Source organism: Macadamia integrifolia, unplaced genomic scaffold (assembly GCF_013358625.1).
Source record: "Macadamia integrifolia cultivar HAES 741 unplaced genomic scaffold, SCU_Mint_v3 scaffold2421, whole genome shotgun sequence".
In the NCBI taxonomy this organism is placed as follows: domain Eukaryota; kingdom Viridiplantae; phylum Streptophyta; class Magnoliopsida; order Proteales; family Proteaceae; genus Macadamia; species Macadamia integrifolia.
The window spans coordinates 86,893-113,640 of record NW_024868706.1 but is presented as its reverse complement, the minus strand read 5'-3'; the positions used below and the strand labels follow the sequence as shown (position 1 = coordinate 113,640).

At 37.2% G+C, this 26,748-nt stretch overlaps 1 protein-coding gene across 1 annotated transcript; it reads left to right on the top strand.

Annotated features, from left to right (window-relative positions):
* Positions 1–22,931: 22,931 nt before the first annotated feature.
* Positions 22,932–25,231, top strand: LOC122066499 (protein LATERAL ROOT PRIMORDIUM 1-like). The gene is made up of 2 exons (XM_042630317.1): positions 22,932–24,621; positions 24,706–25,231. Exons 1-2 carry the CDS (start codon positions 23,835–23,837, stop codon positions 25,032–25,034), a joined length of 1,116 nt encoding a protein of 371 aa, XP_042486251.1. The 5' UTR covers positions 22,932–23,834; the 3' UTR covers positions 25,035–25,231.
* The last annotated feature ends 1,517 nt before the right edge of the window (positions 25,232–26,748 follow it).

Here is a 26,748-nt window from a genome sequence, read left to right as displayed (position 1 = left end):
TCAGGTCCTACGACCTCTTTGGAGCCCTTAAGAATCATCCCACAAACACATGAAACGATGAAATACAAGATATAGTACCCCAATAGTTGCATAGTAATTTACTTAATTCCTTTCCTTACTATGACCTCTTTGCAGCCCTTACTAACACACTCTCTCTCTCTCTCAAATTCAATTTATTGAACAAGTCAAAATTTTTTCATTAGCCAAAATGTAACCCAAAAGATCCTAATACGCAGAACCAGATGGTTGAGTTGAACAATCAAATTTGTTATATTGATTGGAGACACCGTGAACCATATACATCCAATGGTCCAAATTAAGCATTTTATCTATCCACTTGGACCAAATATTTGACCAATTGTGGCCTAGCACAAGCCCATCATATGTACCTTTGTTTTATTATAAATTTATATTTTTTTCATAAGCAAGCATATATAAATACGTAACACGCGACCAAAATATAGAAAAAAATGCTACAAGACAGCATAATAAACCTTCAAAGTTGCAGCCTTAGAGAAAAATGGCTAAAATTGTCCCTAAGATGGTGTAGAGTAGTTAGCTGATAGTCGTTGAAGGATAATCATAAACCAACCCCCCTAGGTCTTCAAGCACGTAGACTTACAAGGTGGTTAAATGCAACCAAAACCTAGGACTAATCCTAAGAAGCCGCATGGTTGGTGGTTCATAGAACCTAAATACTTAACATTGTGGTGGTTCAATTTTTTTTTTTTTATGAATTTTGAATAGACTTAGATTCTCTATGCTAGAACAGTGAATTATGAATGAAAATCTTGAAATCTTTTGTTGATATAGGACATATTTATATACATGAGAATACTGTCTTAGGCAAAATACAGGATATCCACATATCATCTATAAAATACAGACTTGTCATATGTTATGGTTTTGTAATGGTAGGACATCATTTCATGCCATAACTATGATGAGTGTATATGATCGATAGTTGTGTGTATCCACACCCACCATATATGTGGAGATAAGAGATAAGATGTATCTTAGATTACACCCACTGCACTTACCATGAATATGGGAGTGAGATATGGTAGATGGGCTATATCAAAGGGATATAAGATATCTTGATTCCAGCCATTTCACTTGCTATGTATATGCAGGTTCAGATATAAAAGATGGTTGTATCAATGGAGTACAGAATATGTGGTTTCTTCTTTGGAAAGGCCGATTCATATTGGCTGCTACTCTCTAGCCGTTGAGACGACCTCTGATGATTGGGATGATTCGAGCACACACCTCAATACATGGATACGCACCCCCAGATCTTTCTAACCATTGGATGTCAAGTTGAACCTCCGAGAGGCTGGAGAGGATCTGACTTATCTTAATCTCCAAACACTCCCATCCCTCCCTGATAGTCCCTTCTTACCCATGATAGCTCTGGTTCTCCTTAAACCGGTTTAGGTTAACCCGTACAGCAACACCAACCATGAGCTAGAAAGTCCAAGAGTCATGTGTAAGTGTAACCATCCAAAGCATGCAAAGGTTGTAAGAGACAGTTTTGTTTACTGTTTCACATTTATATTCATTCAAGACGTTTGATTTGACAGACTTTGGGTTGGGGGTGTGGTGGGGGGACCGGAGTAGAGAAGGACATCTGCGAATAAGAACCAAAGGAAGTCACTATTACCACCCCTTTCTTGCGTGTTCACACCACCCTAGCTTTTTCCTAATGGAGCCCAAGCTCCCACGCCATATGCTTAGGGTCTCCCCTACAGTGTGTGAAGATCCATCAATGAGATTACGATGATCCATCAATGAGATTATCAGCTTGACTTCATGATACTCTATGGACAACTTGTATAATGACTTCTAATGCTGTAGATGATAATGGGTCCACACTACTTTGCCATTGGATGTTAATCTAATGGTGTTAGCCAACTTGGGTCTTTGAATATGTGGGGTCGTTTCGTTGTAAGAGAAGAAATTAAATTGTTGGTGGGGGAGATTTTAGGGAAGAGGAGAGTGGTCTCAGTCAAGCCCCAAAAAAAAAATCAAGCCACCAAGGAGGCAAGGACAACTGATTGTGACTATAGCGTTTTGTACTTTTGCTTTAGAATAAGAGGTGTGCTTCCAACCAAAAGACAGATGGTACCTTTTAATAGAGGAAGAATCTAACCACGTAACCCATGAGACTTGGCTCAAGTTGGGAACCTGTGCTTGCTGGCTCTATCAGTCAAGGATTTGGGTCAAGTCATTTCAGGTTGGTGTAAAGGTTTAATCAAAGAGATTTATGTCAACTAAACATAAGATTTCCTCATTCTAATACAAATCAATCTCTTTTTTTCTGGTTAACTAATGCAAATCAACAAACCCACCAAACATAATTTCTTTCATGATTTTGTTTTACACCCAATGATAGGTATGAAAAGCAAGTAATGGTTTACATGCACCTAATTATCCATACCTTAATGTCAATGCCTCTTCAAGGGCAGACCAATGTAGCCAAAATTTGGTTATGTTCACTTGAAGTCTTGGATATAGGATCAAGATCTTGTCTACCCGTTGGGATGCCCAACACGCATCGCATGATTGGGAGGACTCGTATTCATCAAAGAAATAGCTTTGTGTTACATCAATGCAAACCGAGTTTTTCCCACACATGGTCAAGGGAGAAGGGGTTCGAATTGTGTCCATAGGGTATTGTGCTACGGTGGAAAGGTTTTTTCAACCATTCATAAATATGGGCTGGCATCAATGATCCTAGGATGGTGGTTGAACCTTCCCCTATTGGAGCAGGAAAAAAATTCCCCAAATATCACATAAAATAATATCAGTGGTTGATGGCCTACGAATGGCTTCCTGGGTATATTTGCCAAGTGGCAACTCAATTTGTACTCCAACTTTGTGGTTTGTTTTTTCAAGGAAAAAATCATATAAAAAGGCAAAAGAATAGCAAGCTGCAAGCAAATTAGCTACATTATGGAAAAATGTGATGGTTGGTGAAAGGAAAGTTAGGGCGCGTTTGATAACATTTCAAGAAACGGCAGGAATGGAGCAAAAAGTTTTTTATAAAACTGTTTTGTTTCACTTGTTTTCAGAAATAGAAATTGAAATTTCTACCTATTTATGGTTCAAGAAACGACCCAGATAAAACAAGTTCTACTTCTTTCGCCGTTTCTGAAAACGACTCGTGGCCATTCTTTCGTTAGTTACTATCGACTTCCAGAAACATGGCTTATCAAACACCTTCAATTCAGTTTTTGTTTCTAGAAATGGAAATTTATGTTTCTGTCGTTTCTTGAAACAGAAACGGCAGAAACGTTATCAAACGGGCCCTTAGTGTAATGGTAGACAGAGTTCAATTTTTGAATTAAAGTGTTAAATCGCAAGAGATCTATCAACTGAATATATATGTTTTCACGAAAACTATTATGGATGTGATTGGGAGTTTTAACATGTGTGTGAAACATATTAAGGGCAGTGACAATCAATCCTTAGTTTTGAGTGTTCTAACATGTGTAAGAGATATGTGAAAAGCAGTGACAACCAATTTAGTGTGAACATTCATTGAAGAAAACAAGCAATGCATGTTCAAGAAAATGAAAAGTTGCTAGAGTTGGTCAACTGTGAACTATGATTGTACGCAAAAACCATGAAAAAATTCAAAATCTACATCAACATTGAAGATGGATTCTCTCATGAAGATCAAAATTATTAATCTTAAGTATAATATGTATTGTAATTTTGATGTAAGGATCTAAGCAACATCAAAAAAAGCCAAAAGGATAGCGAAATCTAAGTGAACCTAAGAACTAGTTGGTTTAGCTTATTAGAGTACATTTAAACTTTGTTTTCCACGATCATCTGTATGATAGTGTAATCAATGGAGCTAAATAAAAAAGTCTAAGTATGAACTTGTGGATAATAGCAATGGTCCATTGTCTGTCTGGATAGAAGTCTGATAGAAGCTGACTCTATGAACATTATGGGTTGCTAGTGGGTTTTTTGCATCAATCAAATGGCTGATGGAACTTTGGATCGCTACAAGGCATTCCCAAGGGTTATAATCAACAAGAGGGCATTGACTATAATGAAACATTTAATCACGTTGTTAACCCCACTACCATTCAACCTATCATCTCCCTCACTCTTACTCGTTCTTGGCCCATCCACTAACTTGATGTGCATAACGCACTCCTCCATGGGGACCTCAATGAGGAAGTCTTTATGTTACAACCATCAGGATTTGTTGATTCTCTACATCTTGGTCATTTTGTGAGCTCTATAAGTCTTTATACGGTTGTAAGCAAGCCCCTTGCACATAGTTTGAGAAGCTTAACTCCTTTTTACTTGAGAATAGTTTTGAGAGTTCTAAGATTGATGCATCTCTTTTCATCTACATTGACAAGGATGTCCTTATCTATATTTTGATTTATGTCGATGACATAATCCTCACAGAAAGTAGTGTTGTAGCTCTTATAGGATTTCTCAAAAAAATTGGGTAGCAATTTTCCGTTAAAGACCTTGGTCCCCTTCACTATTTCTTGGGATTCCGTGTGGTTCCTATACTAGATTAGGTAGATTAGTAAAAATACATTTATTTAATGTAATTAATCCATTTCATTTTTTTTATAAATTAATTAGGTCTCATTTAATTTATAAATCTTTTTACCAAGTAGATTAAGTAGGATTGTAATAATTTATTTCACAAATTACTAGGGATTGGGATTAATCATTTTAATTAATTCAATTTAGGATTTCATAAATTCATTAATCATCCATCTAGGTTAGGCTCAATTAATTGAGTTAGTTTAATTTAAGTTTTTTTTTTTAATTTGTTTTTTTATTAGCATAATCATTTCATTATTTGCATCATAACCTAACTAGCATAATTTAGACATTTGGTTTAGGGTTTTCACATGTTATGCTCAGATACATAGTTTAGGGTTTTCAGTGACCTAGATTTAGGACTAGTTAGTAAGGTACAAACAAACTTTGGTCAAACAAAAAAAAAAAACTGGTCTTATGGTTGGGCAGATTGGGTGCCTAACACCTTCCCAGTCTGTCATTTGACACTTGTCCAGAATCTTGGTGCAAACCAACCTTATACATCAGAGTCATTAGTCTCTCTCCCTTGATTGGGGGAGACATTTATGAGTCATAGACCACTTTCTAGGTGGCAACTCCCTTTTACCCATAACGTGTATCCCCCCTTGGCATTTGATGACCAAGGGATACTATCTCATCTCATTAGGGTCGAACCCTAAAGTGTGTACATGCGCTACGCGCCATATTACGATCCCAGCGGAGGTCCATGATACCTACACTAAGATTGATGCATCTCTTTTCATCTACATTGACAAGGATGTCCTTTTCTATATTTTGATTTATGTCGATGACATAATCCTCACAGGAAGCAGTGTTGTAGCTCTTATAGGATTTCTCAATAAAATTGGGTAGCAATTTTCCATTAAAGACCTTGGTCCCCTTCACTATTTCTTGGGATTTCGTGTGGTTCCTATCCCCCATGGGTTACTTCTATCTTAGCACCACTACATTGTTGAATTATTAGAAAAAAACTAATATGACCACTTGTAAGTCGGTTACAACTCCTATGGCAACCTTTGCATGCCTCACATGTCTCTTTGGAATCCTATGGCTGATCCAAATTTGTATCGTAGCACTGTAGGTGCGCTCCAGAATGCCATTCTTGCTCAACCAGACATTCAGTTTGTTGTTAATAAAGTGTGCTAGTTTATGCGCAACCCAACCACTAATTTTTGGGTTGTGGTGAAATGGATCCTACGGTATATCAAGTCTATTATTGATCATGGTCTTCTAGTTGAACGTCAGTCCAAAATGAAACTTCTACCTTCTCTGATGCTGATTGGGCAAGGTGTCATAATGATCGTAAGTCTACTAGTGAATTTACAATTTTCCATGGGACTAACCTGATCTCTTGGAGCTCTTGTAAGCAGGCTACCATTGCGCACTCTAGTACTAAGGTTACATACATGGCTAATGTAAATACAGTGGGAAAACTAGCATGGTTGCAATCTTACTTAAGGAATGACATGTGTTTCTTCCTGCAGCTCCCATCTTGTGGTGCTAATTTAGGAGCCACGTACCTCACTATAAATTCCATCTTTCATGCAAAGAATAAGCACGTGGAAATTGATTTCCACTCCGTGCGTGATAAAGTGGCCAAAGAAAACCTCAATGTTTGCTTCATCTCCACCAAGGACCAAGTGGCTAACATCTTTAACAAGCCCCTCGTTCACGCTGACTTTTCAACTATGATGAGCAATCTCAAGGTCACAGAAGTTCCCATGAGTTTGAGGGGGTGTATAAGTGCAAATCACATAATTAGAGGAGGAAATATTGCTCATCCAAATCTCTCCACCAAGGACTAGCATTGCATGATTATCTTGAAGGAGTCTACACACGGAAGGTGGTCTAGTGATAAGAATTGTATTTCAATGCACTCTTATTTCCCTATCTAGAGGAATCACTCCAAATTTGTTTCATCAATCATCCTTATATATGGATGATTCTCAAAGGCAAATACAATAAAGAAAATCAAATTCGTAGTCACATTGACTGAACTACGTTAAACTCTTGTGCCTATCTTCTCTTCCCCTCTTCTTCTTTAGCAAGGTTGATTTTGATGATGTGCTGGTGATGGCGCTCAACAATCCCTTATTACTCATGTGTGTGTGTGTGTGTGTGTGTGTGTGATGCAATGTTAGATGCCAAAGGTAGTAAAGAAGGAAGAGAGGAAAAGATATTCGCCTCCCAATCAGTTTGTATAGATTTTATAGTTCGTGAAAAATTATCTTTCCACTAAATTGAAAAGGTCTTAAAAATAGAGAAAACATCAAATTTCAATTTAAGTGGATGATACCAAATATACTTACTAAAGTCATCAACAAAAATAAAAAATAACAACTGCCTTCAGAAGAGATAGTGGGGTGGAGACCCCATACATCACTAAAAACTAAGTATAAAGGAGAAGCGTAGTAGGAGGAAGCTTTACGAAGAGGAAGATTAGCTTTTTCCATTTGATAAACATGGCACAAATGAGGAGACTTAGGAAGATGGTGTTCACGAAGCATGTGATGAAGGACTTAATCGTGAGGGTGACCTAAATGATTGTGCTAGAGATTGTAGGACATTGTAGATAGATTGGCAGATTGAAGATGCGCAGAAGACATGGAGTAGAGCCCATTCTTACTTGGCCCAAAAAGAAGAGTTTGTTTGCACACCAAAACATTCAGAAGAAAATAAGAAGAGTGAAATTCAAAGTAGACATTGATATCGTGACAAATTTTTTTTTTTTTTACAAAGAGTAAGGATTTTGTAAGGGAAGGAACATGCAATGCATTAAAGAGAAGAAAATGACGAGAATGAGAAGAAAATGAGATAGTACTAGTATTGGAAATGGAGAGACTCTTATCGTTGCCAACCTAAAGCTAATTGATACCTGTGTATGGATCAAAAGTGAAGAAAGAATGGAGGTCAAGAGTGGCAAGGTGAGTTGCGTCAGTATCAAGTATCCAAGAATTGGTGGCGGGGGAGGTTGATCAAGAGAATGGATGGTTTGGTGGGTGAAGGGTGGATGATTGGTGGAGATTAGCTTATGGGTTGGTGGTGTAGTAGGCGGTAGGGGTAAGGATGTTGCGTTGGTAAAGTTGAGATGATGGTGGGGTGTGCAATAGTGGTGCCTTGTATTATAGACCCGATGATTGATGACGATAGTAACAAGTATCTGCCTAATGGTAGGTGAGATTGCAAAGTTTGCAAGGACTATGAGCCAAAGCATTGGAATGGCCAAAGTCACGACCATGACCGCGACCCCAAGGGGTACTGTGGGCAAAGTTGTTAGAGCCATTTCCCCAACCCTATTGGAAGAGTTGGAAATAAGCATTAGCTGATGGATCTATGATTACAAGTCAAGATTGAAGAAGAGACTCATGACTCATAAGGAAACCATGATGCTCAGTGTAGAGAATCAGATCAGACCATTCCATCATGATAGAAACTAGTGACTGGTACTCGTTCCGAAGGTAGCAGAATGTTGACGTTGAAGTCTTCAACAGGAAGAGGTTTCTTGATAGCTATTAATTCATTAAAGAGAGCCTTGTCGCAGTGAAGAAACCGTGTGATAGTTTCTTTAGGCTTGTGAATTGAGTTCTGAAGAGTAACATTGAGAGACACTATGAGCGCGGTGGAGGGAGAATTGAACGTGATATGGAGAGCATCCCATATTTTTGTGCTGGTGTTGTGACCAATTGGTAAGGGAAAGGCATCGTTTTAGAGAGAGAAAGAGAGAGAGAGAGAGAGAGAGAGAGAGGCTCATAATGGAGGCATCCTCTTTACACAAATTGCATCTTGAGTTGGATCTTAAGGGTGCGATTTGTCGCAAGAGACATAGTCATAGAGGCTTTGTCTTCCAATAAACATAATTCTTAGAGGAAAATGTATGAGATAGAAAATGATAAGCACCATAGTGATTAGGGGGAAGAGAAGGTGCTTGAGAAGTGGAGACTATGGAGTTGTCAATGTTTATAATTGGAGAATGAAAATTCCTACTCATTGGAGATGGGGAAAGAGAATAAATGGGACTTTTGGGGGAGAGGTGCTCGGTGGAGCTTGTAGCTCTTGATACCTTGTAAAAGTTAAAAATTTTCCTTGAATCAATATGTTACATTATACAAATATATAGTCTCAACAAGATGTCACTTGTAATAACTTCCAAACAAGGAAGTTAAAGAAGGTAGGATGACATTAATTGTCACGCCCTATTCACATAGAATCGGACCGATGATTCGGTTCCTTTCAGGTAATCCAAAATCATCATGATCAGCAGACACAGTAACCACAGCACAACAAACCACAAGTAATCATGAAATATAATATTCTAGTTCAACGGAAGTCTTGTCATAAATGATTACCTGTAATTTTTCATATACTCTTGATACCCAAATTGTTATACATAAAGTATTTACATATAGGCCTATAGGCATGATATTTACACAAGAAATAACAATTTAACTATTGAGAGCACAAAAGAGAAATATACGAAATGAATCAAAAGAGTACAGTAAGTGGAATCTGTCACTGTTGTCTTGTAACACAATCCTCACATGGTCAACCGTCACTGTGTTTGAATTCTTTGGGGATCCACCAATCCCCTACAGGGGTTTTGTTAGTGGGACCCGTCACGGGTTCTTCTATAGAGTATCCTGTAAAATCATCTAAAAAGATGTGTACTAAAGGGGTGAGTTCACAAGCTCAGTAAATGGAAAGAAAGATACACACAAACAAATGCATTTCAAATGATACTATATGCATGAGATTCATTTTAATCCTATTCCACTTAAACAATCATTACTATGTCATAGGTAACGTGCTACTCACAACCACAGTGCACGTATGTTCTGGGTTCGAGACATGTTTTCCATCCCGTGATACGCCCATAGGGTTGTCAGAGAAGGCTCACCGTGAGCACTCGAAAAAGTAAATCGTGGTCAAACCACAATAGAAATGTAAATCATGGTCGAACTATAATAGAAAAGTAAATCGTGGCTGAACCACAGTAGAAATTAAAAGCAGTACGATTGGCCCTCTGAATATATCACCAATGTTTTCAACTGTCCTAATGATCATCCAGGCGTACTTCTAACCACCACGGTGGTCCACGATCGATGCTTTCCCCCAGTGATAACCCAACACATAAACCTCAGTTGGGAAGGATCGTATCACGAGGGAATATGAAATCCTAACCACATGCTCTTATATAAGATAGTACAACTGTATAGTACTTTCGTGTCCCATTCCACGGTGTACCAATGCATTTGTTTTCAAATTGACTATGATATCTAATCTAGAAATCCTACACATGTTCAGAAAATTGGCACCATAACCATCATATGATAAATCCACTCTCAATATTTTTAAACAAATAACATGCATTTAGAAATTTAAGATACAATTTGTTCAGTTCTAAATGTATCATCCATACATCAAACATATGCATGAGAATGACAATCGAAATGTCAATATAATCTATGAATGCATAGGATGCCAAAAATACTCCCAAAATAAGTTCAATGTCCTCCCATCACTTACTTATTCTTGTAGAATAATTTACACTCACGGTACAGGTAAGATCCGGAGTGAGAAGATGAGTTTTTCGAAACCTAGCACAGATAAGGAGTTTAGAGATACGTCCAATTTGGGATTGTAACTAACATAAGATATCATCATGACACATTTAATAGCGTGAAGAAGGTTGTCGGTGAGTTTGAGTTCTATCGGAGCTAATTTGGGCTATAGGTGGGTCATACAGGTGGGTAGGAGAACCCACCTGTGCAATCTGTTTAGACCATTAGGTCATACTAGTAGGTCTGGCATCCGCCTGTAGACCTAGAGGAGACAAGCAGGTTACACTCGTAGGTGTGGCACTCATTGGTTCTACCCGCCAATTGAGTCAGAATTTCAGGGAAGACAAACGGGTCACACTGGTAGGTGTGGCACCCGCCGGTCCTACCTGCTAGTATTCCTCGGATTTTGTTATTTTTCTTCTTTCTTCCATTCCAACTCTTGAAAACCCAATAAGGGGTTCCCACTTCATTTTCCACACATTCTAAGCCTTATCTACTTGATTGTTCCATGGATCTAAGCTATTACCTTAACTTGAAAAACCCCAAATCTTGGTGTTTCTCCTCCCAACTCAAATGCCACTTCAATAACTCCCAAATCCTTACTTCCCTTCTTAAATCCTTCAAGAAAATCATACAATGGTTTCATTATTCCCTAGATTCAACCATATACACAAGGGTTCATCATATCTCACGGGTTTATGGGGCTACTTACTTTAAAGTATAGATCTCAAGACACCGGTGACTATACATGCGACGAAAAGGTAAGCGTGGCTCCGGAATCCAAAGGGGAAAGCCTTGTTCCCACTCTTCTTCTTCCTCTTTTCTCCCTCCTCTTTACTCTTCTCACCAAACTTTGCTAAAAACTATAAATGAGGGAGAGAGAGAGATATAAAAGCTATTTATACCCCAGTGTCATAAATATATTCTAAGGCCTGTTTGGTTTTGCCCGTTTATAGATCAAAACATATTAAATCGCATTTTCAGATGAAGTAGCTGACATCATCAGACATACAAGACCTCATTACGACAAGGAGATCGAAATACACGTGCTCATCCAAGCCAGGCATGCTGGGGTCCACGTTACCCCAACAGGTGGGTCACACTAGTGGGTCTCGCACCTACCAATGACACCCACCAGTTGGTCAAACAAGCCAATCTTATTGTATTTTGAAGAAAAAAGGAGTCTTAACATGTACCTTACTCTCGTAACGTGTTGTGGACCAAGTTCTTATCATTCTAATACCATAACGTACCTTTCTTATTCATACATGGCCTTGTGATATGTGTAATGTCACGGCTTAACCCTACGGATCATCTCGGGTACCAGTTCAATCTTATCCGGCTACCCTGCATTTGACGTCACCCTTGCAGTCATGTACCATAAGGCACCGGCATCAACCTGTTTCGGTTCAAACCCTGTGAGAACAAACCAAACCGACCGATCAATAAATCAGGTTTAAAGAGCAGGACTCTACATCAATGGTGTATGATTGGTTACTACGGTGGATGTCCCTTTTAATAACTCCCGTACAAGTAAGCTAAGGAAGGTAGGATAACATTTTATGCATGTGATTGACTTGTAAGGAAACAGGAAGAGAATCTCGGTTGATGGCGGCAATCTTGGGCTTCATAACAACTGGACATCCATCAATCATAACAGCTCGAGGAGGAGAGAAAATAGGCAAAGAGAATCTTGATTGATAATATGCATTGTGGTGGTTGGGGTCGGTAGTCAAGCTCCCAAGGTAGGTCTACGCACACCCATTGTTCCATCTCTACTTACCACTCCTGCTTCACCACCACCGTCAATGACTGCTCCACTTGCTTCAATTTTGGTTAGTTCTCCACCGTCTCTTCAGCCTATGTTGCTCCCTCAGTGTCTATGCAATGACCCTCATGTAGCTCCTCCTGTTGTTCCCCTAGCACTCATGCTAGCACCACTTCTGGAGTCATCTACATTGGAATCAAGCAAGAACAAGAAAAAGCACACACGTAGGGTCTTGGTTAATTCCTTTTTGACCTTTTAACCTTCCGGATCTTTGTCATCTTAGGCACTAAAAGATCCATATTTTATATAAGATTACAACATTTTCCCCTACACCAAAAATGAAAACCAATTGTGCTTAGGGCAGATAAAATATGATTGCGAATTCTATTTGTAACCTATTTGATTACAAATAGTCCGAACATTATATATAAGTGATTTTTCTTTTTTGCTAGGAATCAACAAAGAACTTTATTAATAAAAAGAACTTTTTGCAACGCATTTGATCTCACCTCAAGTAAGCTCCATCGACACCATCTACTAAGAAATAAAAAAAATTTGTAGATAAAGAGAGAAGAATAAAAGGATCAAGATGAAAGTATTAGTTATAGCATCATCATTCAACCACTGGTCCCTCTAGAAATTTAATCTTGTGCTATTATCCACAACCATCTCTCTTTTTTACCAATGAATTCCCAAACTCCCTTAATTCTAGGCCATATAGATGAGGAAAAGTATGTTGATTTCGCAACCCTTCATTAGTGCAGTAATAGCTTCTCAAGAAAGAAGCCAACCTTGACTCATCATTTTTAATAAACCAGCACAATTTACAAGTATAGAAAGATTTACCTCCTTTAGACAATGAATTCCAAAACCTTCTTCAACATGTGACTCAAAAACATTTCACCATTTCACCTTAATGGCCTTAGGAGTATCTGAGTCACCGCTCCAGATAAAATTTCTAATCTACCGCTCCATCAGAACAATTATAGAGGAAAGCCACAGATACACCAAAAATTTATTAATAGAGATGATGCACATCACTGATTTGACCAACTCTACTCTATCTACTATCGACAACATCTTCCCCATCCAACCTTTCAATATAGTTTTGAATCTGTCAACAAAAGATAATATAAGATCGTTCTTCACTCTTCCTTTAAAAATAAGTGATAATGATAGCAATATTTGTTTTAACTAGTTTATTAAATGACAACTCATTATGGAAGGTCATTCTATATAATTTAATGAAATCAACATTTCCTTTCTCCCTTCTTATTTATGTTTAAGCTCAATCTATATTGATTTTTCTACTACTATGTTTTTATAGTTTCTATTTAATTTTTCTTTCACACTCTAGATGTTTTTTTGAAGTATAGTATTTTGGGTCATATCATGGCAATTGAAGAGAAGGGGAGATGAAGAGATTGAGAGTATCCTTTCCTCATAAAAAATGATGAGCTGATACCTGATCATTAATCGTGCCTTAAAGGTAATGCACTAAAAACAATATCTATTAAAAGAAAAGAGTTGTAACATCGGATGTATGGATTGGATGGTGGCATAGTGCTCTAAAAACGGACTCAATTTTTTATTTTTAAGGTAATTTATTATACTGAGAACATTAGTCTTTGTATAGGTCGTATAAGAGGATTTCCTTAAAAAAAAAAAAAATAAGAGGGTTTCCTATTTATAAGGGTAGCATTTCAAATCCAACCTAGTCAGTTGGTGAAAACATCAACTACAAACAACAACTGCATAATGTAGTTGGTGAACTGTGGTGTGTAAAAAATCCATGTTCACTAGGAGGTCTAGAGTTCAAGTCTCCTAATTGTACCTACTTCCCTCCTTATCACATCAACTACATGGATCGAACTTTTTATCAAAACAAAACAAAAAATTACATGGATCAAAATTTCTAAAGCATTGATTTTCTTTTAACAATTTGTTACATTGGGAGTGCCATAATTTTTTTTTTTTTTTTAAGAAACTAAATTCTGTCATTCCATATAAAAATTATTTAAATATTGCATTAAATAGTTTTCAGTTTTTAAAAACATAACCCAAATATTAAATAAAAAAATTAATTATGAATCAAATTTGTATTGTTAATTTTAGAAACAACACCTTCCATTGTAATATGAATAATTACATCTAGTAAAATAAGAAAGGCAAGAGATCCTTGTCTACTCATGTAACAATTGTACCAGCATGGGGCGTAAGGTAAGAGTATGCAAGGATATCAACATAGATAAGATTTCTTTTTTATTTTACATGGGACGAGATACTCATTTCACCTGCTCATGTATCTGAGCACAAGATCCACGCAATCAAGTAGTACTCTTTTTGCTTATAAAATTTAAATTATATAATACTTACAAATAAATTGTGACTAAAAACATGTGAATGGAGTTGTCACCTGAATTCCAATCTCAATGTTTACACAAAAATAAAAAACAACAAATAAAAAATAAAAATTAAATAAAGTTCCAATCCCAACATAATGATCTCCAAAGGACCTACGGGCATCCTTAATTATCAAGTCAAAAATGAAAATCAAATAGAATGTAACTATCAATTTGTTTGTTCTTATAAAATAATAATAATAATAATAATAATAATAATAATAATAATAATAATAATTGTCTATTACAGTCATATAATAAAACACAACAGCATTTATTTTGATTGTCCCAAAAGCTACGTTTATAGCTAAGTTTCTAAACTATTATATATATTTTAATATATTCTGCCAAGAAAATATATATATATATTAATAAAAAAAATTATAAAAATTAAATAACTTGATTAAAAAATCCATTGAAAGTTCAAGATTTTGGATTCAAAATTTGAAACTTTCGAGAGTGAAATCCTGTACCAAAAATCTGCAACTGTGGAGGGTTCCAAAGTCTATCTATTGTCTTCCTATATTTTATAAATACATTATTAAAATCCACTCAAATATACCAAACTTTCACTCGACTCTTACTATTTTAATAAAAGGTAAGAGGTTTTTTTTGGTAGGAATAAAAAATACAATGGTAATGCCATAATGTAAGTAGTTTCTCTTAGGTGAAAAGATCTGGACACTGCCGGTATGCGATTCTTTCCTATGCTGTCACATAAAAGAAGAAGGTTCATTTTATCTATTTTGAAAATGTGGGGTCCACATAAATGATACTTTTTTTAAACAACTACATGTGGTAGCATGCAGATTCTTTCCCATGCTAGTAGCGTCGAAAACTCTCTCTCTCCCATTTTTTTTTATAAAAAATACCTCTATTAGTACATGGCTTGAGCTGACAACTTTGCCCTTGGTGTCAAACTTGGAGTAAACAATCATTGTTTCACCAAGCAAGTGGCTATATAATTTAGGTCTGAATTTTCCTTAAGCCACGACGAAGGGGAATCCCTTGACCACGGAAGGTATTGGGAGGGTACTTTGGGGAATATAATAAAAAGCTATAGAGATTTGTGAATCCTAAGATAGTGTGGTGAACCTTCCTACATGTTAGAAGAAAATTTCCCCCATAATTTATCAGAGAAAAAAACTCTTAGGTTGCATAGCATACGCTAACATCTTATGTGTCTATCTCTTTCCTCTCTTCTGTGACACATATGTCCCTTATAGTGGGATGAAAGAGATAGACACAGGGAGATGCTAACATATGCTTCGCAATTAGAAAGGGAACACAAAACCAAAATTGATTATGGTGATAGTTTTACCTTAGCCACAACCTTCGGATGGTAATCATTTCACTCATTCTGTGCTAGATTATAGGGATCACATTATCTTTTAGGCTTTTTTCTCTTGATTTTATTATATATAATTTTTGGGTGACAGATACCTGCTAGCCAAGTAGGGTAAAATGACCACTTCAGCCTCATGGGCAATGCTGTAATATTTTCTCTCAGGGTGCATGCAACAAAGCATAATCTTTTTCCCCTAATTATTTTTAGATAGGGGATCACTTCTAACTAGGGGTCGTTGCTTGGAGCAATGGTAAAGGGTCATTTTCGCTTCTCCGTAAAGAGGGTTAGGCTGTCTATCTATATACCCTCTTAAAATCCTATTTAAGTACGGAAAAGCTTTGTCCACTAGGTAAAGACTTTTTTATCACTTCTAACTACATGGCTCTTACACCAGCGTATAAATAACAACGTGCGTTACAATTTTACTAGGATGTAGTTATCATTTTGCCCTCTCCGTCTGATGCATGCATCACACAGCTTGGCAGAAATCGTTTTTATTTTTTATTTTTTAAAATAGTGAAATAATACACAATCTAAAGCTCAAAGATCTAGAGGTTGTAAAACAAGGGGGCCACATAGGATGGTGGGGCCCTTTAGGCAATGACATGACGCATGGAGACTGGGTCGTCATGGTCGGTGATTTTGTTATTGCGTATTTCCGAAGCCGTGTGCACGTGATACGTTGAAAACCAACTTTTTTTTTAAAGACTTTTGCAAAAGAAAAGCTGGCCAAGTAGCGTAGATTAAGAGAGAGAGATAGAGAGATAGAGAGATAGAGAGATTAGAGAGAGAAAGATAGAGGGCAAAGAGCAGGCAGCTCGGTGCTCAAGATGGAGAGCAACCATCATAAAGACAAGCCAACCTAAATTTACGGAACGTGGCGTGGTGCTAGAGGCCGTACAATGGTGGCCCACAGTTGGAGTAGGGCCCACCCCTTCATTACCCTTTTTGGGGAGAAATAAGGGCCCATTCAATTCACTCCCCACCCCTTCTTAACACTCCAATAATTTTTTCTCCTTTCCGTATCCAAATTTCCTAATTAGCTTTTCCTCATTCATTTTCTAATTCCTTGTTTAATAACGTTTTTACTCTCTCTCTTTTCTCCTGATTAGAGAAATAAAATAGACTTAGAGAGAGAGAGAGAGAGAGAGAGAGAATATATTTAGTGAGCGTGTGGGGTTCTCTGTGGCATGACCCGCAACCTTATCATTTTTCTTCCCCATCCCATTTTAAATTAATTTCTACATTCACATCAGAAGAGAGATTGGATGATTATGATTTCGTCCAACTGCTATGGACAGTGAACTAGATACCAAGCACAGGATCACCCACCTCACATATCTTGAGAAAGATTTTAGATGTGACAAGCAGATGGCAAAGTTTGTTCAAGTTAAGGGTCTCAAAATGAAATCTTTAAACTTTTCTTTCTTTTTTAAGCAAAATAGAATCTAACTGATATCCTTTGGAGTGAAAACCTACGAAAGATGCGGAGCTTGTTCAAGTGGATCTTTTACCCATGATGGCTTGCTGAGTCCCTTTGCTTCACATTTTGAACTCTTCTATTTTTTTGGCTAAAATTATACACATCCTTAAGGTTTTGTTTGGTAATCAAAATTTGGTTTATGAAGTCTTCTTTGTACATGGTATGCCTCAAATTAGGAGAAGATTTAGTTTTTAAATTTCAAATTTCACAGTAGAAATTGTGAAGTTTTCTTTTACTTAAAAAAAAAAAAAATCTTACCAAAAACACAGAAAAACATGAGAAAATATAAAAAGTTTTCTTTTTCTTTTTTTTTTTCTTCTCTTCTAATGGTAATCAAATATATGTATTTTTTTTTTTTTTCTCATCATTTCATTTCTTTTATTCTCTTTAATTTTCCTTTCTTTGTTTCTTTTCTTTTCTTGTCTTGGGTACCAAAAATAGCCTAAGAGTCATATTTGTTTGGTGAAAAATAAAAAAATAAAAAAATAAAAAAATAAAAAAAAGGGGGAGGGGGGAGAGGGTTTGCTAGGACAATATAGTGCTGTTGTCATTTGATCCAACTCTTTTATGAGACTGTGACATCAATAAAACTTGTTTATGTAATCATATGTGGTGAATCAAGCATAAGAAATTAGCGATGAACAGGTTCTTTAGGGTAAGATTTGTTGGAAAAAGGGGTGGCATCAAGAAGGGGTACAAATCGTCTTCATTCTGGCTGGCATTAGGAGGATGTGAAGTTTAGTCTCAAAGAAAAAGCGCTAGCTGGTGGGGAAGGAAAAAAAATAATTTTTGAAAAAATAGGTGGCTGGATCATCAATTAGTTGAGGAGATGACTGAGTTGGGCAGTAGTCTATTATCAGAAGGTAGGCAGTAATAAGGTGGTGAACTTCATTCAAGACCAAGAGTGGAGATTTTCTAAGGCGAGGTCTTTGTTTTTGAAGAATGTGTTCACATCTGCATACTCTATAAAGCTTCTTGTCCTTATGGTGAAAGATTTGTGTGTGGAGAGCTACTTTTTCGGGGTTTTTAGTACCAAATCGGCTTAGAATGAAATAAGAAGAAATCCTAAGATTCCTTGGTATTCCATGATCCGGGGCTTGCACCTTCAACCAAGACAATCTACCTTTAGATGGAGGCTTATGCATGGAAAAATTCTCACGGACGTGGTGGTTAGGAGCAATGGCATTTATATTGTGTCAAAATGTGATTTGTGTGGGCAGCGATGGAGTCTATAAAGTATATTTTTCTGGAGTGCGACTATTCTATACACTTATAGAAGAGATAGACGGGCTGCTTTGGAGTCACTTGGCATCAACAATTGTCTATCATGGAGTCAGTAAGATGGTGAATTCACAAGAAAAAAGTTATGGCTGTTAAAGGGCTGCTTTGGAGTCACTTGGCATCAACAATTGTCTATCTTGTTTGAATTCACAAGATATATTGGTGTAAACTATGGGTGCCATGGGTGAAGATCAATGTGGATGGATATTCAATAGGTAATCTAGGATGATCTGGAGTGAGTGGAATTATTGGAGACCATTTGGGGAACACTATCGATCCTTTCATGATTTACCTTGGAATTCAAACAAATTATGTTGTTGTATTTCATGGTGTAGTCAAAGGAATATCGTTCAAGCGGAGAGTCTCCCTTGATTTGTGTAGCAAGATAGGAATTACGTTAGGTCGTTTCTCAAATGGAATATCTTGGAAAATTACCCATTGCTATAGATAGGCAAACCGTACTAAGTACTTATTGGCTAAGGATGCTGCAAAATCTGGAGTATTAGGGAATATGATTAATTTTCCACCTCATATTGAGGAAGAAGTAGCAAAGGATGCATGTGCTTGTCCTAGATATAGGTTTTCTTAAGATGCCAGAGACCCTTGCTAATGGCAATGCCGAAAGTGGAGGGTTCTTTGGTTTTCTTGGGATTTTCTTAGATTTTTTTTATCATGTGTTTCTTGTATTTTTTTTTTTAATCTATGTTTAATACAATTTAGATCTTTAGAGAAAAATCTAGTGGTTGTGTTGTTTTAGGATTCTTATTTAATAGAGCGTCTTCATGGGGGATGAAATTGTCGAACCCAGATCAAGCACATTATTTTGTGTATGAGGAGTTTGTGTCTATATGGCTAAATATACATTCTCTTCCATTTCTTTTAAGATACGTAAATAGTATGTATCAAGTAGCATGAGAGCATTAGGGATAACACGAGGTCAAAGCTTCCTTCATAAAGCCTAGAGGGTCAAGGTCTCCTCTCTAAATATTATTATTTTTTGTTTTGTTTTCGTCTTTAGGTTTTCTTCCTCCCCGAAGGAAAAAACTAGAAGATGACATCCATGTTCAATCCATCTTATGTGTTACGAGATGGGGTTATATGAACTTCTTGAGGAAATCCTAAATTATCAATGCACAAATGAAAGAAATGAGTCCTCATTCCTTAGAGTGGATTATCTCCTATGGTAACAACAAGGGGGAGGGGGGCGCTCAAAGATATTAAGAAGAAATATATAAATTTGAGTCATGAGAAAAAGCCCAGATTTTAAGGGGAAATGAATGTTACGTGTTGAGGAGTTACATGTGGAATGTGAGCATTATCTTAATGTGGAGTGATCACTATAATTGAGTGGGTGTTGTAGTGGGCAGTTCTAGTAGTTACTAGTGGTTGTGTTATTTAAGGATTCTTATTTAATAAAAAGACATCTTCACAGGGGGGTGAAGTTATTGAACCCAAATCACACAATATTTTGTGAACGAGGAGGTTGCCTTTATACAGTCAAATTTACATTCTCTCCTATGTCTCTTAAGATACGTAACTAATATATATATATATATATATATATAATGGAGTTTTTAATAGTTATGTATATAATGGAGTTTTTAATAGTTATGTAACTTACTATGTATAGTTATAGAACGTGGGTAGAAGTTGTAGGAGTTAAAATTACGTGGAGTATAGGAGTTGAGCTTGATTATAACTTATTTGTTTAACACATAATTAGAATGGATGAATATGATTTGAAGTTCTAGAAGTTCAATTTTCTCTCTTGAGAGAAGTGGTTGGGCTCCCTTTTATTTATTTCAAGACATTATAGCTTCATCCATAATGCCAAGTTCTATTTATTTTCTATTTTATCTCTTATCATAATGTTCCTATTTATCACTTCTATTTTGTGTCTTCCAACCATAGATCCACGCATCACTTCTAATGAGGAGAGAGAATGTGAGATCTATAGGTGTGATGTAAAAGAGTGGGAAATCAAATCGTCTAGAATGTAATTTCCCACCAATGGTGAGAAATGGAACATTTAACATGGGTGGTGTGCGGTCAATGAGTTTTTTGGACTTAAAATAACATGGTAAAATACACAAAAACGAAACGGAAGGGATTCAAATATGGTTGGTGTGAGAATAACTAGTTTTTCATAGACTCAAAATGCATACTCAAAATACATGGAAAATATAAAAAAAGGAGAAGGAAGTGATTCGAATTGCTATACCCATATCCAGTTAGCACTGCATGATTAATATACAAAATGTATAGCAAACATGCTGAAATAACATGGAGAAGAGGCATGGAATGCCCTAAACTAGTATATAATGTGATAGAGACTTACAAAATTACCCTTATCATGACATACATCATATTCACCACATTCAAACATGGAAATATCAAAATACATCATAATGAGAGTAAAAATATACTTCTGCTAGATACCCCCTTTCAGTGGCGGTAAAAAATTATCGTTTCTAAATGTATCATTAAAGTGTGGGCATTGCCTATTTCTCTTGTTGTGTAGATACGAAGCAAAAGTAGGGTGCGAAGTAATGACAAATAGAGGAATACAAATAGCTCTCATACCATGTAAAATGTTGTTTAATCATGCTCTAGTATATGGAAAAATTGATCTCTCTTTGTAAATTTGCTTTACAAGAACTCTTTGGTTATAACCCCAGGGAAAGAACACGTGGTAAGGGATCATGCTTGAGAAGCAAAAGTCCTAGTTCTTCTCTTCGCCATCCTTGGGACCACCCGCATGAGGTTTCGTGGTTTTCATGGGCCTCGATCTTTTTGGATCCATGTGAATATTACAAAGATCCATGTTTGCCCCCCATCTATCCAAAGGGTGGGCTATCAGTTTCTCACAAGGGAAAAAAAACCAATTTTTGTGTGTAAAAAGTAGCGATTATATGGTCCGTATGATCAAGTACATTGCCTATAAGGTTATGATAGGAAAAACAAGAATTACGGATAGGTACTACTACTTGTACAAACTTTTAATCAGTATGTAACTTTCCCTTTTTATTCTAAAAAAAAAAAAATAAACCCTATTTTGTACAACTAAGATTAGAGTTGTAATTTAAAATTTGTGATTCAAAAGTCTCTATGTTTATACTTTCACGTGCATTCCCACTGACTCTCATACATGTGCATGAACTGTAGTTTTTCACAAAAAAAAACATTTTTTTTTGAGATAAAACCCCACAAGAAACACTTTTTCTATTATTTTTTTTTTGGGGTAGGAACTTCCCCTAAAATTAAAAATCTAACTATACTCATGGTTAATTCTTAATGGGTTTTTGATATTAATTGATTCCATGAGTTACAATTAGATTTTCTTAATTCATGATTAGTATCAACAAATTCTGTATGACAAAAATTGCTCCCTTTTTTTTTTTTACTGTGCTAAAGTATTCCACTTTTCTGATACACAATCTTCTTGACAAGGCACATTCATAAGTGGGGTTCTGATCTTTCATTAATGAGAAATGTATCACACAAACCTTACAAACTGAGCCCTAGGACTAGGACTGAACTACTTGTACCAAATGCTGAAATGCAGAACCTAGTCACTAATAATAGGTACCTGTGTGAGGTAACCAATCATGTAATTTTTGTACCCATAAAACCCTACACAAGAAGCATTATTCTCATTTATCTATGACAGTAATAACATCACCTCTCTCTCTCTCTCTCTCTCTCTATAAGCCCTTGCAAGGCAAACATTTGATAGGGTTGACTAGACAAATGTATTTTTATGATCTTAACCGTCCGTCTAACAATCTGATTCAAGTTGGATCCATCAAAACATGGGTGTGTGTGCGTTATATCATATTATCCAGTAAGGGTAAGAGTTACCTTTTTGCTAGGTCTTACAGTGCTACACCCACTTGGGCTTATAAGGGAATTAACAATCAAGAGAGAGAGAGAGAGAGAGAGAGAGAGCATAGCTTTGCAAAAGCGACTTTCACAAAGACACAGTCTATCTTGGAGATGAATGAACCTAGAGAGAGGGGTAGTGTGGGAGGGAGAGATTCGAGGTTCCAAGTGCTCTCTCTTTCTCTCTTTCTCTCTTTCTCTCTCTCTCTCTCTATGTCTATCTTTACGTGCCTGGTGAAATATTAAAAAAATCTCACGATATATTCAAGGAAGAAGAAAGAAGAAAGAAGAAAGAAGAAAGAAGAAAGAAGAAGAACAAAAGGAAAAGACAGAAGTGTACGGACGACTCGTAATCCGATTAGATTATTCTGACGACACAAACACATGGCAGCTACCCCTCAAACGAAACGAATGTGTTTTATTGCTCTGTTAGAGAGAGTGAGGGGTCTACCCTTTGAAAGCTAAAGAAAGAGAAGAACCAAATCAAACCCGATACGATTCAAGTCCCGATAAATTGCCGAAAAGAAAGATGTCATGTGACTTTTGAGCAGTGACGAGTGGGCAGAGGAGGAGGAGTCCCCGTCCCTTCATTGCCCAGATGCTTACAAAAATTTAAGACCCAAAAACAACCAAAAAAGGTTTCCTCTAGAGAGAGAGAGAAAGAAAGAGAGAGAAGGAATGATTAGTAATATTAAGCGGAAGCCAGCAGGTTTGGCTTTTGAAGCAATAAAACCCATCTCACTCATGACTCACCTCATCTAAATAATGAGAGAGAGCCGAAGAAGGAAGAACAACCCAAGAAGAAGAAGCAGAGAACAGAACAGTTGAGGCACCAAGAGAAGCACAGAAAGGTCCGGAGCAGAAGCTGAAGCAGCAGTAGAAGGAGAAGAAGATAGGGTCGTTATAACATTATTTGTCTCTCTCTCTTTCTCTGGGCTGGAAGCTCAGTCGGCTCTGAAGACTTTTTTTCTACAGAAAAGTCAGTGGCAGAAACAGCAGCATCAGTAGTAGCAGTAGCAGCGACAGAAGTTGGTATAGTGATAGAGAGAGAAGGGGGAGAAGAAAAAAGAAAAAGAGAAAAAAGGGACCCAACCCAAGAGGATATCTTTCACTCTCTTCTCTCTCTCTCTCTCTCAACACAGAAGGAATTTCAGAGTCCCCACTATAGATACACAGTAGATTGTTTGGGTTGTTAGATTAAGTCCATCAGAGAAGTTTGCAGAATTTTTTCCTCTTTTTCGACTTTTCTTTTTGAAGAAAATAAAATACAAAGAGCCCATCAAAATCGGATTTTGATTGCTTATCAGAATCCGCAGTTGTGGCTACTACAAGGAGGTTCCCTTCGGATTCCGGAGCTTTCGCAGACTGGGTGGCTTCATCCTCTTCTGCCGGCCGTGCAGACGATCTCTCTCTCGGCTTCAATGCCGCACCTGCAACCGGCGGTGCCGGAAATGGAGCCGGCAACGCCCCTGCTCCTTGGTCCTCCGCCTCCTCTAGGCATCAAATCAATTACAGCCATACACCGGAGATGGGTTTGGTGGGTCGTCGAGATGTATTCCTTGTTGCTCCTGCATCTTCGTTTCATCACAACACACAGCACCAGCACCAACACCAACATCAGGATCCCATGATCTCCGACCACCACCATCACCACCAGATTAACAATTCCAACGCTGCTGCTGCCGCAGCCGCAACCAGTCTCGGCGTTGGCGTTGGTGTCGGCGTAATCCCTCTTCTCACTGCCGCTCCTTATCTTCCTTCTTCCGGCAACATCGGAATCGACGATGAAGATAATGATAATATCAACATCAACATCAATAATCGTAGTACGAGTAGTAGTAGTAAAGTTCAGTTCTGGCAGAACCAGCAGAGCAATTTCTTTAAGAAATCCATGTTGTTAGATCATACCAATTCTGGTAACTTGCTAAATACTGACGGAGGAGGTGCTGGTGGTGGCGCATCCAGTTCAGGCGGCGGTGCTTTTGGTATTACTGGCACGTCTTCATCTTCTCCAACGTGCCAGGATTGCGGAAACCAAGCCAAAAAGGACTGTAATCACCGCCGGTGTAGGACTTGCTGCAAAAGCCGTGGTTTCGATTGCCCAACTCACGTTAAGAGCACGTGGGTCCCAGCAGCTCGGCGGCGTGAACGTCAGTTATCTGCAGTTGCTGCAACGGCCGCCGGTGGTTCTTCTGGGTCTACTTCCGGCCTGAAGAAGCCGAGACTTATCACATCACAGACCACAACCACTTCACATACCTCCACATCTAATAATACTCCCCCAAGAAGCTTCGACACAAGCTCGAGCCATCAAGGTTTGAATTTGCTTCATTTTTAAAGGTTTAAAATCGAAATTTAACAATAATTTTTACTGGGTTTTCTGTTTTAATGATGATTAGATGCGAGTTTTAGGGAGACATTGCCGGGTCAGATACGGGCGCCTGCAATTTTTAAGTGCGTGCGGGTGACTGCCATTGATGATGGTGAAGATGAGTATGCTTACCAAGCTGTTGTGAAGATTGGTGGCCATGTGTTTAAAGGGTTCTTATATGATCAGGGAGAGGAAGGGAGGGATGGGTTTCCAAATCTCTCTGAGTTGCACTTAGGTGGGGGTGGGGGTGGAAGGAATGGAGGTTCTTCGTCGCCAATCCTGGATCCTTCTGATGTTTATGCTGCCTCTGGTGGTGGTTTGCTTGGAGGTACGGCTTATGGTAACTCAATAAATTGAAGGGCTTGGAGGGGAAGACAATGTGGGTCTGGTTTACTTCATTGTCAAACTGATTGTCCGATAAAGTTGCTCAGTAAATCACTATAATTATTTCTGTAAACGTGTTTTATCCTAACTTCTGTGTATCTCTATTGATTATCAAAAGCTTCTGCATTCTTGAATTTTCTTCCTTTTTTATATATTGTTTGCTTGCTTCAGTCTTGCTTTCCTCAGTTCATACAAGTAGTTATTTTGCTATACAAGGTAGAGCAACTATTTATATTTTAAAATATGAAGAATGCTATTTGGATTGAGGTAATTCTTACTTTTTGAAGTCTTTGGGGAATGATTTTTTTTTTTTTTTTTGGGGATGGGCTTGAAGTGATAGCTTGTTTGTATGTCTTACTTTATTCTCTCTCTATCTTTCTTTCTCTCATAATACACTAGTTTTGAAGTGATTGCCAGTTTGTGTATATTAGTTGAAAGGGAAAGTGTATACTGTTCAACTGATGCTATATGATGGGTGAACTTTTATCTTTTTTGTGATGTAATTTTTTTTTTATTTCTCGAGAGAGATTGATAAACAAAGTAAATCTGCCTCAAATGAACAGCAAATTTTGATTTGTTAATTATTTGATATGTTCACAGTCCTCACCAATATTGGGTTGTAGCAAGTCGCACATCTGTCTGGTTGGTTTGCTTCATTGCTAGGTTTAAGTTAGTGTGGCATTTCTCATCGCTATGAAACTTTTCTGTCTTCTCCTGTATCGTTCATAACATTTCTGTATTTAATACAAACAAAACTGTCCGATCCATTCAAGGAAGTTAGTGTGCTTGATGTCCTTGTTTTAGCTATTTCACGGGGTGGTTATGATTGATCTCGAATATTTTGCTCGTCCCTAGCATTTGTGTCCTCTAGATGTACTCTTAACTTCAGTACTTTTTTGTTTAATTTATTGTTTGTATGCCATGTCTCTACCTTGATGCATAGATCCTGTTACTATGCACGTAGTAGTAATTTTTTTATCTTCCTTCTTTTGGCTTATAATTATTTAAGTCCCATGCTGTTAACTTACTCTATTCTGCTTAGTGCATTAGAAATTATATTTAAAAATTTTTAGTCATATTTGTCACAATCGATAATTGAGTTCAATATTGCGTAGCATACTAGAATTATTGACTTGACCTTTTCTGTGTATATTGGGGTTAGATTGGTCTCCTCAATTCAACATGTGCCTAACTGATTTGATTGCTGTCTTGGAGCCATTTCTCCAAAAATGATTCTTAATTTCATTGGATGCTGTAGGTAATAAGTGTTATCTCTTAGAAGAGCCCTTTTTTGCAATGTTAACTACTGTGAATGAAATGGTCTTTCTGGTATTTGTTTTGTAATGCTTGCTTGACTTCTATGGTCTACCTACCTGTTTCCTTTGGATTATTATTTACCTCTTGTAACAATTTCTAATTTTTTTGTAATGTTCATACATCTTCCTGGTGCTTACTGAAAGTTCCAATTGGAATTACAGTTTTTTGGATATTGTTATCCACTTTAAGGACAGGCTAAGATGGAACAATATATATTAAATATTGTGTTTCTATGAAGCTATATCCAATTATAATGAAGTGCCATTTTTCTTTTGGAGATCAGTGTTTGAACACAAAATATACTTGGTTATATCCATTTTATTGTTGATCTTAAGAAAAAAATGTAGTAGGCTCAGATTAGGTTCAAGTT